The 13,299-nt window shown below is 42.7% G+C and overlaps 1 protein-coding gene across 2 annotated transcripts in view; it reads left to right on the plus strand.

Annotated features, from left to right (window-relative positions):
* The first annotated feature begins 869 nt into the window (after window positions 1–869).
* LOC126281620 (endocuticle structural protein SgAbd-6-like) overlaps window positions 870–13,299 on the plus strand; it is a 28,748-nt gene continuing 16,318 nt past the window's right edge. Inside the window, exons 1-2 of one of the 2 annotated variants that reach the window (XM_049980741.1) lie at window positions 870–949; window positions 12,232–12,347. In XM_049980741.1, the coding sequence (XP_049836698.1) occupies window positions 941–949; window positions 12,232–12,347 (125 nt within the window). In that variant the 5' untranslated portion in view covers window positions 870–940. Of the gene's footprint in view, window positions 950–12,216; window positions 12,348–13,299 lie in introns of both variants that reach the window. The other variant, XM_049980740.1, reaches the window with a different exon arrangement.

Consider the following 13,299-nt stretch of genomic DNA (forward strand, 5'->3'; position numbering starts at 1 on the left):
TTCAGCCGGCCGCTGTGGCCTAGGGATTCTAGCCGCTTCAGTCCGGACAGGGGCTTTTTCTTCGGTCGCAGGTTCAAATCCTACCTCGGGCATGGACGCGTATGATGTCCTTAGGTTAGATAGGTTTAAGTCTAGGGGACTGATGACCTCAGATGTTAAGTTCCATAGTGCTTACAGCCACTTGAAGCATTTGAAGCCGTTCAGTGATACTACCAAGACTGTATAACAGCCGAAGAAAACTACTTTCAAGGGTACAATACTGCTGTTTGAAAGGAATAAAATACTTTGGTACATAAAAGATCAGGCTCAGCACTTTTCCCGCAAACCTATTACTTAAAACCTTTGAAGCGTCTCCTGCACAATGTAAGTGGAAGCTTCTCTACGCTGCATAATACTCTGTTGTGCAGACAAGATCGGAAACTTCTATGAAGAACAATCTGTATGCGTAACCTGACTTGTAGACAATCGTCCTTTCTGATTTGTTAAGTTTACATGGCATTATGCTTCATCATTACTTAAGAAATCCTCAAGAAGAGAGAATAATCAAGAATTTCTGATTAAGTTAGTGAACGGGTTTACGACCGAGGCTGTTACAGACACCGAAGTATGTCTAAAAAAGGATTTAACACGTGTCAGAAAAGTGACAGTGCAGAGGTAAACATTTTAATAAGACATCCTAGATGACTGGTGACCCAGCTCACAGGAGCGTGTGGGGACGCTGCAAACGACGGCACGAATGTTACGAAACTTGGAAGGACGAGACAACATTCGGCTGGTGGGGGAAGGTCGGCTGTGATATACGTCGCGTTCCATTCCAGGTCGTAGGAGCCGAACGGTTCGTATATAAAACAGCGCAAACGTAGCAGCAGCACACATCGGCCGCAGATTGCTGGGTTTCACGTCTTTCTCTTAGTGGCAGTGCAGCTCGTGGCTTACCGTTATGAAGCTGGTGAGTTTTGTCTCTTGTTACATTGTCGTTAGTAGGGGAAGGTGTTGCGCCGCGCTGCTGTTACGGTCGCAGGTTCGAATCCTGCCTCGGGCATCGATGTGTCTGATGTCTTTAGGTTAGTTAGGTTTAAGTAGTTCAAAGTCTAGGGAAGTGATGACCTCAGTTGTTAAGTCCCGTTGTGTTCAGAGTCATTTGAATTCGTTGTTCCTGGAGGATAGTGTATCTAGTAACGTCCGGTGTTTCCATCTGATGTTAGAATCACACGAAGCATAGCGCGGTAGAGACCGCCCTAAAAAGCTAAGGTCATTTTGTGTTGTATTATTTGTTATGAGACATTAAGTTGTGTTTTGTGCAGATTTTGTAAGTATTACCAGTTCTACCTATGTAAATGCTGTATAATTATATTTAGGCTATTTGGTGGTTACTGTTAATTCTTCAATTACAGAGTCTTACGGCGACTAAGATTCTGTGCATTTTTAAACCAGTTTCATTACGCGTGGACGGTTACGCCATATTTCGTGAGTCGTGCACCATCCTGTACAGAACGTCTCTTTGCCAAGGAACACGTTATGTTTGCTAATGAACCGAGTTTCTTTACGGTCGTTATAGTTCTTCCTGTCTCGAAACTAAAAATTCGAGTTAGCTCCCAACAGTCACTATTTCAAAATATTGTTAACCTGTAACTGGTTTTTGCTAATACATCTTAATGTGATTTCACTTACTGATGGTAGGTATGTCGTAAACAATGTAACACATACACTAGGAAATCCTACGATGATTATATTTTGCTGACTCCAGCATTTTTAAATGTAAATTGGTTATTTGTTCCTAGGTACATGCCACATTTGGAAAGATGCTACTTTTTTGGGGTGACTTTTACATTTTCAAGGAAAAGACTGCTGGACGTAAAGTGAACGCTATTATTTAAAAAAAGGCTTAAGACAGTATATTTAAGTTCTATTACAGCGCTGACTGGAGACGGAAGTCCATTTTCTACATAATTAATTTTGATACCCTCTAGGACCTTCAGCAAAGTTTCTTGAATCCGTATTTGGCCGAATGCCGTTTTCTACATGCCGGAGCAAAGGTAATTAACTACTCGGAATAGAATATTTTACTTTAAACATATTTGTCTTTTTTTTAACATTTACGCTTGTTAACGAACTTTACTGCCCTCCCTGATAGTAAACCAAACATAAAAGTTTCTTTACTATTTTTGGATTTTCAGTGCAACATCTACACTCAAGTAGCTCATGTATGATGCATGCTCTTCCTTCAGAAAAAGTTAACGTTCAGAACAAACTGGTTACAGCGTAATGAATAAAAATAGAAACTACTGTAGCTGTCACTTTTTGCTTCCTCGGAATATTATAAAAAGTGAGCCAAGGACTAGCCTAGACTGAACTACCCATAACTTGTCATAAAAATCACGAAGTGAAACCTGCCGAAACTTGTTGAATGAATCTTTTTATTATGATGCCATTTTCAGTCGGACTGAATGTTTTCAGGTTATGAAGCATTATCTTGGCATTTGTATGAATAATTCATTGTGATTTAGATAATGAGTACATTGTTTCAACTTTAAGCGTGTAACATCAAATCATATTAATTACATGTTCTCACTTCAAGTGATGACCGCTGTGACACTGGTTATTAGTCTACGAAGTTAGAGATACTAAACGACACGAACGAGATGTACACCTTTGTTCTTTTACATAAAACTGCAAGTTTCATAGGTCATAAGTTTTACTCGGGTAGCTCACTTTACTGAGCAGCAGAAGGCAATGGTCCTGAGTTCGAGTTCAAGTCCAGCACACCGTTTTAATCTGCCAGGAAGTTTCGCAGCAGCGCACACTCCCCCGCAGAGTGAAAATTCCTTCTGGTAGAAACTGACTGCATACGGTTTCGTCTTCTGCTATCAGTGCTGGGAGCGCCTGTGGAATCAATCATCTGATGTAGTTGCTGGCATGGTTTCTTCACACTTTGGTACATAGAATGTCCGTCTTTTCAAAGTAACTAGGGTTGTAGACGTATTTTGTTTGGAGAGAGTGATGGCATTTGTAGGTATGGGAATTCCCAGTTTGACACTTACCGTGCAGAACTGCTCTGTTTACTTTCTGGGAAAACAGCTTAGCAGAATGCGAATTGGATGTGATAGTTCTGTGGGGTGATCTTCGTAGTATGCAGAGGTTAAAGCTTCTATTCTGTTGAGATATGCAGGTTACTGCCCGTGTTCGTTTCACATTGTTCTGATTGATGTGGTATGACGTTCTGAATATTCTGCATTTAAATACGATGTATGTTTAGGAGTGTACTATTCCTCGTCTGGGAGGTTTCCCAGAATCAGCACAAATCACGGAAGTCCCCTTTCTGCATATGGTTATGAAGCATGTTAAAAATATAAGCACAAAGAAAGGTAATCTTTCCGTGATGCCAGTGTTTGCTAATTGGTCTTATTACATTGTCTGCGTTAGCGGGCTTCTCTTTGACCTAAGGGGGCTGCACTCTTTTCTACTCTTTGTATAAGCTGATTAGTTCCTATGTATCGAAGACTTAATAGTTCGTTTTTAAGTTCCGAAGTCAACGTTCTGTTTTTTCGGGGGCGCTCCGCGAAGCTTTTAGTATCAGAGCAACATTGATACTACACCGTGCATGTCTGAGTGCCTTTCTTATTGCTACAAACGAGGAGTAAGGCTGCTCGTTTCAGGCGGAAGCTTCACCACGTCTCTCGTTAACTGGTTAACTATAGCATAAGCAGCAAGGCGGAGCTATTTCTGGCATACAAACACTGAGCAGTACATCAATATTACGAGGGTACCCCAGAAAGTAATGTACCAGATTTTCTTTCCTTCAGCAGTTCTTTATTTAATATAATGAAAATTACACACACGAAAGAACGGTGTTTTATCCACACACCCTGTTTTTTCGTGTAATCTCCACCCCTTTTTATAGCCTTCCTCCAGCGTGAAACAAGTGCTGTATGCCCTGTCGCTACTAATCCTTGTCCCGTGGTTGGGCCAGTACTTCACTGTACGAATCACCTCATCGTCCTCATAGTGTCTTTCACGAATGGCGTTCTTTAATGGCCCAAACAAGTGGAAATCCGAGGGGGCTAGGTCAGGACTGGCAGGTGTGACAGCCGTGGATGGTCTCCCAGACCGATGCAAATCGTAAAGCTCCGCCGAGCTGTCTTCTGATGACTTCACCTCCGTGCAAAGCTACTAACTGTACTTCTGTCAACAGCAGATGCTCCATAGGCTTTGCACAAGCGTTTGGGAATATTTCCCATAGTTCTTTCTCTGCAGTGAGAAATTCAATGACGGCACGTTGCTTGTAACGTACGTCACCAACAGAAACTGTCCTGCAGCTACGCTATTTGTCGGAAATGACGGAAACTGGGCGTGTCCACTCTGGAGACTTCAAATAATACATATGTAACGTTTCGCATTTGTAGCATTGTTTCCGGCTGAGAAAAGAAAATACGATGCATTACTTTCTAGGCAACCCTTGCACATTGCCATCAATGAACAGGATAATCAGAGTACCAATACAGCTCCCATAAATGGAATAACGTACAGGAAGAATAAGGCAAATATAGCTCCCAATGAAGGTGTACAAACTAATGGCCAAGTTATTAAATGCCCTCTTAATGCGTTAGGAGTACTGGACTCTTGAGGCCGATGGCAAAATATTTGGAAAAGATTCGGTAAGAAACTCAACTTCTGTCCCGGAAGTGCCGGACGATATGCCGTGGCTTAGTCCCAACTTCTGCGACCAAACAGAGGAAGATGGAAGTCTAGCACGAGAACAGTTCGTCCGTGTCGTACTCAAATTCCATTCGGCCGTCCACGAAAGACCAAACAGAAAAGAAAATGCATACAGAAAGCTGGTCACGCTATGCGCAACCACCAGTCCGGGCTAGACCTAATGTAGTCGTGAGGCAGGTATCTGGGATGGAAGCCACAGATCATTACACTGAAATAGTAAAGTTAAAGATAGCATACAAAGATCAGATGCAACAAAGAAGTCTTTCATAGGATCCAGCACTTTCGGCCACTCTGATCCACTGACTTATAACCGATCACAAATTCTGAACGAAACGCAAAACGCAATATGTGCTTATAAATGAACTCACAAGATCCATATTATAATTATGAACAAGGCTATCACGCTAAAGCGAACATAATGAAACATTAAATATAGCTCATAAAACGCTAAATATAGCCCCAGATGAGACTACTTGACGTAGTACAGAACATATTAGCAGACATTTAAAAATATAAATTCACAACAGAACTTTAAAACCACTTAAATGACAAGATTTCATTATTAATGCAGAGCCACACAAATAATAAGATTTATGTACTTGTGGTAACTGCATACATACAGCGCTTAATATGTTGTATTAAACGTTACATACGATAATTGTCCCCCTCCCCTCCAAGAACCATGGACTTTGCTGTTGGTGGAGAGGGTAGCGTGCCTCAGCGATACAGATAGCCCTACCGTAGGTGCAACAACAGTGGAGGGGTATCTGTTGTGAGGCCAGACAAACGCGTGGTTCCTGATGAGTTGCAGCAGCCTTTCAGTAGTTGAAGGGACAACAGTCTGGATGATTGACTGATGGGGCCTTGTAACAATAACCAAAACGGCCATACTGTGCTGGTACTGCGAACGGCTGAAAGCAAGAGGAAACTAAAGCCGTAATTTTTCCCGATGGCATACAGCTTTACTGTATGGTTAAATGATGATGGCGTCCTCTTGGGTAAAATATTCCTGCGTTATGCGTTATAGCGTTGAATGTCAGATCCCTTAATCCGGCAGTTAGGTTAGAAAATTTAAAACGGGAAAAGGATAGGTTAACGTTAGATATAGTAGGAATTAGTGTAGTTCGGTGGCAGGAGGAACAAGACTTCTGGTGAGGTGCGTACAGGGTTATAAATACAAAATCAAATAGGTGTAATGCTGAAGTAGGTTTACTAATGAATAAAAATATAGGAGAACAGTTAAGCTACTACGAACAGCAGAGCGAACGCATTATTGTACCCAAGACAGACACGAAGCCCACACCTACCACAGTAGTACAAGTTTATATGCCAACTACACTACTGGCCATTAAAGTGGCTACACCACGAAGACGATGTGCTACAGACGCGAAATTTAACCGACAGGAAGACGATGCTGTGATATGCAAATGATTAGCTTTTCAGAGCATTCACACAACGTTGGCACCGGTGGCGACACCTACAACTTCCTGACATAAGGAAAGTTTACAACCGATTGCTCCTACACAAACACCATTTGACCGGCGTTGTCTGGTGAAACGTTGTTGTGATGCCTGGTGTAAGGAGGAGAAATGCGTACCATCACGTTTCCGACTTTGATAAAGGACGGATTGTAGCCTATCGCGATTGCGGTTTATCGTATCACTACTCTGATGGTCGAGATCCCATGACTGTTAGCAGAACATGTTATTGGTGGGTTCAGGAGGGTAATACGGAACGCCGTGCTGGATCAAAACGGCGTCGTGTCACTAGCAGTCGAGATGACAGGCATCTTATCCGCGTGGCTGTTACGGATCGCGCAGCCACGTCTCGATCCCTGAGTCAACAGATGAAGATGTTTGCAAGACAACAACCATCTGCACAAACAGTTGGACGACGTTTTGCAGCAGCATTGACTATCAGCTCGGAGACCATGGCTGCGGTTACCCTTGACGCGGCATCACAGACAGGAGCGCCTTCGATGGTGTACTCAACGACGAACCTGGGTGCGCGAATGGCAAAATGTCATTTTTTCGGATGAATCCAGGTTCTTTTTATAGCATCTTGATGGTCGTACCCCTTTTTGGCGACATCGCGGTGAACGTACTTAGGAAGCGTGTATACGTCATGGCCATACGGGCGTATCACCCGGCGTGATGGTATGGGGTGCCATTGGTTACACGTCTAGGTCACCTCTTGTTCGCATTGACGACACTTTGAACGGTGAGCGTTACATTTCACATGTGGTACGAACCGTGGCTCTACCCTTCATTCGATCCCTGCGAAACCCTACACTTCAGTAGGATAATGCTCATCCGCATGTTGCAGGTCTTGTACGGGCCTTTCTGGATACAGAAAACGTTCATCTGCTGCCCTGGCCAGTACATTCGCCAGATCTCTCACCAACTGAAAACGTCTGGTCAATGGTGGGCCGAGCAACTGGCTCGTCACAATACGCCAGTCACTATTCTTCATGAACTGTGGTATCGTGTTGTAGCTGCATGGGCAGCTGCATCTGTACACGCCATCCAAGCTCTGTTTGACTCAATGCCCAGGCGTATCAACGCCGTTATTACGGCCAGAGGTGGTTGTTCTGGGTACTGATATCTCGGGATGAGTGCACGCATATTGCGTGAAAATGTAATCAAATGTCAGTTCTAGTATAATATATTTGTCCAATGAATACCCGTTTATCATCTGCATTTCTTCTTGGTGTAGCAAGTTTAATGACCAGAAGTGTAGCTCGGCAAATGAAAAGATTGATGAAATGTATGATGGGATAAAAGAAATTATTCAGATAGTGAAGGGAGACGAAAATTTAATAGTCATGGATGACTGGAATTAGATAGTAGGGAAACGAAGGAAAAGTAGTTGGTGAATATGAAATGGAGGTAAGGAATGAAAGAGGAATCCGTCTAGTACAATCTTGCACAGAGCACAACTTAATCATAGCTAACACTTGGTTCAAGAATCATTAAAGAAGGTTGTGAACATGGAAGAGGCCTGGAGAACCTGGAAGGTTTCAGACTGATTATACAATGGTAAGACAGAGATTTAGCCAACAGCCTTTCCTCAGTGGTAAAACCGGTTTCCGCCAGATCACATAAGTTAAGCGCTGTCGAGTTGGGCTAACACTTGAATGTGTGAATACCCGGTCTGCCGAGCGTGTTGGACAAGCTGGGTGCACACAGCCTTGTGAGGCAAACTGAGAAGCTACTTGCCTGAGAATTGCGGCTGTCTGAAACCTTCCAGGTTCTGGTCTCGGAAACTGACATACGGCCGGGCGAGCCGTGTGCTGACCACATGACCCTCCATATCCTCATCCAGTGACGTCTACGAGGATAAAACGGCGGCCGGTCAGCACCTTTGGGCTTTCGTGGCCGGTTTGGGAGGAGTAGTGTTAAGACAGAGATTTAGGAACCAGGTTTTAAATTCTAACACATTTCTAGGGGCAGATGTGGACTCTGACCACAATCTATTAGTTATGAACTGCAGATTAAAACTGAAGAAACTGCAAAAAGGTCTGAATTTAAGGAGATGGGACCTGGATAAACTGAATGAATCACAGGTTTTAGAGAGTTTCAGGGAGAGCGTTAAGGAACGATAAACAATGACGGAAAGAAATGCAGTAGAAGAAAAACGGGTAGCTTTGAGAGATGTAATAGCGAAGGCAGCAGAGGATCAAGTGGGTAGATAGACGAGGGCTAGTAGAAGACTTTGGGTAACAGAAGATATATTGAATCTAATTGCTGCTAGGAGAAAATATAAAAATGCATTAACTGAAGCAGGCAAAAAGGAATACAAACGTCTCAAAAATGAGATCGAGAGAAAGTGCAAAATGGTTAATCGGGGATGGCCAGAGGACAAATGTAAGGATGTAGAGGCATATATTAGGAGGCGTACGACAGATACTGCCTACAGGAAAATTAAAGAGACCTTTGGAAAAAAGAGAACCACTTGTATGATTATCAAATGCCCAGATGGAAACCCAGTTCTAAGCAAAGAAGGGAAAGCAGAAAGGTGGAAAGAGTATATAGAGGGTCTGTACAAGGGCGATGTACTTGAGGACAGTATTACGGATGTGGAAAAGGACGTAGACGAAGATAAAATGGGAGATACGATACTGCGTGAAGAGTTTCACAGAGCACTGAAAGACTTGAGTCGAAACAAGGCCCCGGGAGTAGACAACATTCCATTAGATCTACTGATAGCCTTGGGAGAGCCAGCCCTGACCAACCTCTACGACCTGTTCAGAAAGATGTATGAAACATGCTAAATACACTCTGAATTCAAGCAGATTATAATAATTATAATCCCAAAGAAAGCAGGTGTTGACAGATGTGAAAATTTAATAAGTCACTGCTGCAAAATATTAACACGAAGTCTTTTCAGATGAATGGAAAAAGTGGTAGAAGCCGACCTTGGGGAAAATCAGTTAGGATTCCGTAGAAATTTTGGAACACATGATCCCATGCTGAACCTACGACTCATCTTAGAAGATAGATTAAGGAAAGGCAAACCTACGTTTCTAGCGTTTATAGAGTTAGAGAACGTTTTTGATAGTGTTGGCTGGAATACAGTCTTTCAAATTCAGAAGGCGGAAAGGGTGAAATACATGGAACGAAAGACTATTTAGTATTTGTACAGAAACCAGATGGCAGTTACAGGAGTCGAAGGACATGAAAGTGAAGCAGTGGCTGGGAAGGGAGTGAGAGAGGTTTGTAGCATATCCGATGTTATTCAGTCTGTATACAGATCAAAGGAACCAAAGAAAAATTCAGTGTAGGAAATAAAATCCATTGAGATTATGTGATGACTTTGTAATTCTGTCAGAGACAGCAAAGGACCTGGAAGATCAATTTAACGGAATGGTTATACGATGAACATCAACAAAAGCAAAACAAAGATAATGGAATTGAGCCGAATTTAATTCAAGTGATGCTGAGGGAAATAGATTAGGAAATGAGACACATAAAGTAGTATATGTGTTTTGCTATTTGGGGAGCAAAATTTCTGATGATTGTAGAAGTAGAGAGGATACAAAATGTAAACTTTCTATTCCAAGGAAAGCGTTTCTGAAGAAAAATATGTTAACATCGAGTATAGATTTAAGGGTCAGGACGTTGTTTCCGAAAGTATTTGTATGAGTGTAGCCATGTATGGAAGTGAAACATGGACGATAAATAGTTTAGACAAGAAGAGAATAGAAACTTTTGAAATGTCGTGCTAGAGAATAATGCTGAAGATTAGATGAGTGGACCACATAACTAATGAGGAGGTACTGAATAGAATTGGGGAGAAGAGAAATTTGTTGTACAACTTGACTAGAAGAAGGGATCTATTGGTAGGACATGTTCTTAGGCATCAAGGGATCGCCAATGTAGTATTGGAGGGCAGCAAGGAGGGTAAAAAGAGTGATACTAAGAGATGAATACACTAAGCAGATTCAGAAGGATGTACTTTGCAGTAGGTAATGGGAGATGATGAAGCTTGCACTGGATAGAGTAGCATGGAGGACTGTATCATACCCCTCTCTGGACTGAACACCACGACAACAACAACGATAATTGTCCACAAAGGGAGAGACCATAGCCAAATGTATTAAGCACCTGATTAGCAAAAACACATCAACAAATATACCACCTGCTTCCTGGTACAAAAATGGCCCGTAACAGACTATACCAAGACTTTAGAAAAAAAACAGTTTGACAAACAAATTAGTAAAATACAACTTATAAATGGATGCATATTACAAGCAAAAATTTATTAGCGTGACAAATCACTTGACGTCTTTGCTCGGCTAACTGGCCAGTCGCCGAAAGTGGAGACCACCGTGTTGTGCACCAAAAATCGCTTCATATCTGCGCCTGCTATCAGAGAACAAGTGCTGAAACATTTTTTTAATCCCACATTACTGGGCAAAATACAGCAGTGGTCGGACTGAGGAATTACAGCCTCATACTTTGGCTACTGATAACATGAAAACACAAACGGCTGTGTTTGGAGTGGTGCCGTGACATGGAAGCATTGACTGATGCTGTTTAACGACATCGCATTATGTTCAGCGGTGAATCTCGCTTCTACACTAACCTTGATGATCATCATCGGCGAGTATGGGATCGATCTGGTGATATGTTTTAATCTTCCAAGGTTTTGAAGGGGCACAGCTTGTTACCACTGGTGACATGATAGGGATTAACTGAAGTTTGATAACCCATTGGTACCTCACGTCCTTGCTTGTTATATCCCATCCGACGGAAACATAGTGTCATTTTTAACAGGACATCACTTGTCCACACGTGGCACGTGTATCTATAAACTGCGTATGTGATGTTGAGTTAATCCCATGGCCAGCAAGTTCCCTTAATTTGTATTCAACAGAACAGGTCTGTCTCGTTGCCAGTATCCAGGATATCAAGAACGAGTCACAAACGTTGTTGGTTAGCACATCTAGAAGAGGAGGTAACTGATCAGTGATAGCATTCCCAACCGAACGAGTGCATGCATCCAGTTCAGATTAGCTTGAGCGTCATACTGAAAGTTGCCTGAGAAGTTTCATTTCGCTCCCTGTACTTTTGAGTATTTCATTTTTCTTGTAAGGCAGTCAATTGGGACGTCAAAAATGGTTCAAATGGCTCTGAGCAGTATGGGACTTAACTGCTGAGGTCATCAGTCCCCTAGAACTTAGAACTACTTAAACCTAACTAACCTAAGGACATCACACATATCCATGCCCGAGGCAAGATTCGAACCTGCGATCGTAGCGGCCGCGCGGTTTCAGTCTGTAGGGCCTAGAACCGCTCGGCCGCTCCAGCCGGCTGGGAGGTCTATCTCAATACTGATGCTAAACAGTGTTCGCATTGACCCTGTGTCCATAATTATGTTGTACAAATGGAGATGATGTATTAACTACTGACGACGCCTTTTGGCACAATTGTTTTATTAATTTCCATTGCAGGATATAATTTTAGATTTTTTTACTTCTGATGAAGGTATATTTATATATACCGAAACCTTGGTCAAGAATTTTAATAAATCTTTATCCTGCAACTGTTTTGGCTATCGTCTTTTACCGTGAAGAATTTCAACAATTGCTGTTTCAGCGATGTTTAAAACCTTGAAAATATTAGGCCATACATATGTTAGACGTATGCTCCTCTTGCATAACGGTTTCCTGCATTCTTCTTACGGCCTATTAGAGTCTGTTGGGGGCTGTAGCGACCATTTTATAGTTCATATAGACTTCCCACTTTGAGACGAAGTTAGTCACTCGCTAAACGAAGTTCGTGTGGGCGGCACTGAACCAGTCACAACACCGTAGAATAATCCTCATAAGAGAAATTTAACTGATTAGGTCTGCTTCGAATGGAAAAACATATCCTCAGTTTACCAACTAGCAGTTCCTGTCTGAGGTAACATACCATATGGAAAATGAGTGCGTATTCCATTATTCATGTGCCTCTTTAACTACTGACGGAAAACGTCCGACAACCTCAGATAAAGTTGTACTTGTTGCAGGTTTTAGTGCTGTGTGCCCTGGTGTCTGCTGCTGCTGGCCAGGGTCGAAAACCGTCGGATGCGGTTATCTTGGAGATGAGCCACGAAAACGACGGAATGGGTCAATACAGCTACGGGTAAGTTACCAGTTGGCGTTGGTAGCGATCCCACATCTGTAAAGCCACTAATTCTATTCTTTAGCTGTCACAGAAAAATTTCGCCTGATTTTACATACTTATTAATGCCGATAAACCTTACGGGATGTGAGGTCGTATTCCAAGAAACTCTTCTGTTCCTGACGTTTCGTCCAGGACAGTGCTGGACATCCTCAGAGGTGCTGATGATAGCGCAGCAACAAAGAAGCTACCGATTTCGTGACTTTTTACGAGTTCCTAACAAGGGGCGCATTATATAGTTTCATCTGTGTGCTGTAGTAGTTCAGTTTACGAATTTCTACGTGTCACTTTAATATTTTAGTAGATACGGTTCCCGCGCTTTCTTTTGCACCGGAAAGTAGCCGATTCTGTGACATTTTACAGGTTGCTAACAAGGTGCGAATTAGGTAGTCTCACTTGTGAGCTCTGATAGTTTAGGTTCCCAATTTCTGCGTTTTATTCTAAATTCCTAGTCACAGTTCTTGCGTCTACGTCAGTATCTATAGTAGAGATTCGTAGCCTGTGTCACTCGTAATTTGTTTCTCTGTGTAGTGTAGTTTTCCACTGTCTTCAGTCAGGTTGGGAACTGTGACTGTTGTGTGCGGATACGAACTGAGTTGGTGATACTTTGTTCTTAGCTCTGGGCTGTGTTGGCTTTGATTACACAACTTGAAGCGACAGTGGTTGGACATCATTGATGTGGTCCGGCCGTGGGAATCCGACGGACGTCCAGCACGACACACGAATCCACCGATCGGTCCGTACCGGTGGCGAGCCCTGTTACTGCTCACGTTGAGTTTGACCCCTTACCTTTGGGAGGTCGCTTTAGGATGTGGCAGGCTGTGAAAACTTGGTGGGGTGGGGGCTAAACATAAGGCAACTCCGGTTAGTCTGAGAAACAAGTTGCCATGCTCTCCACGGCTGACGATGTCTT

This window comes from Schistocerca gregaria, chromosome 7 (genome assembly GCF_023897955.1).
Source record: "Schistocerca gregaria isolate iqSchGreg1 chromosome 7, iqSchGreg1.2, whole genome shotgun sequence".
Lineage (NCBI taxonomy): Eukaryota > Metazoa > Arthropoda > Insecta > Orthoptera > Acrididae > Schistocerca > Schistocerca gregaria.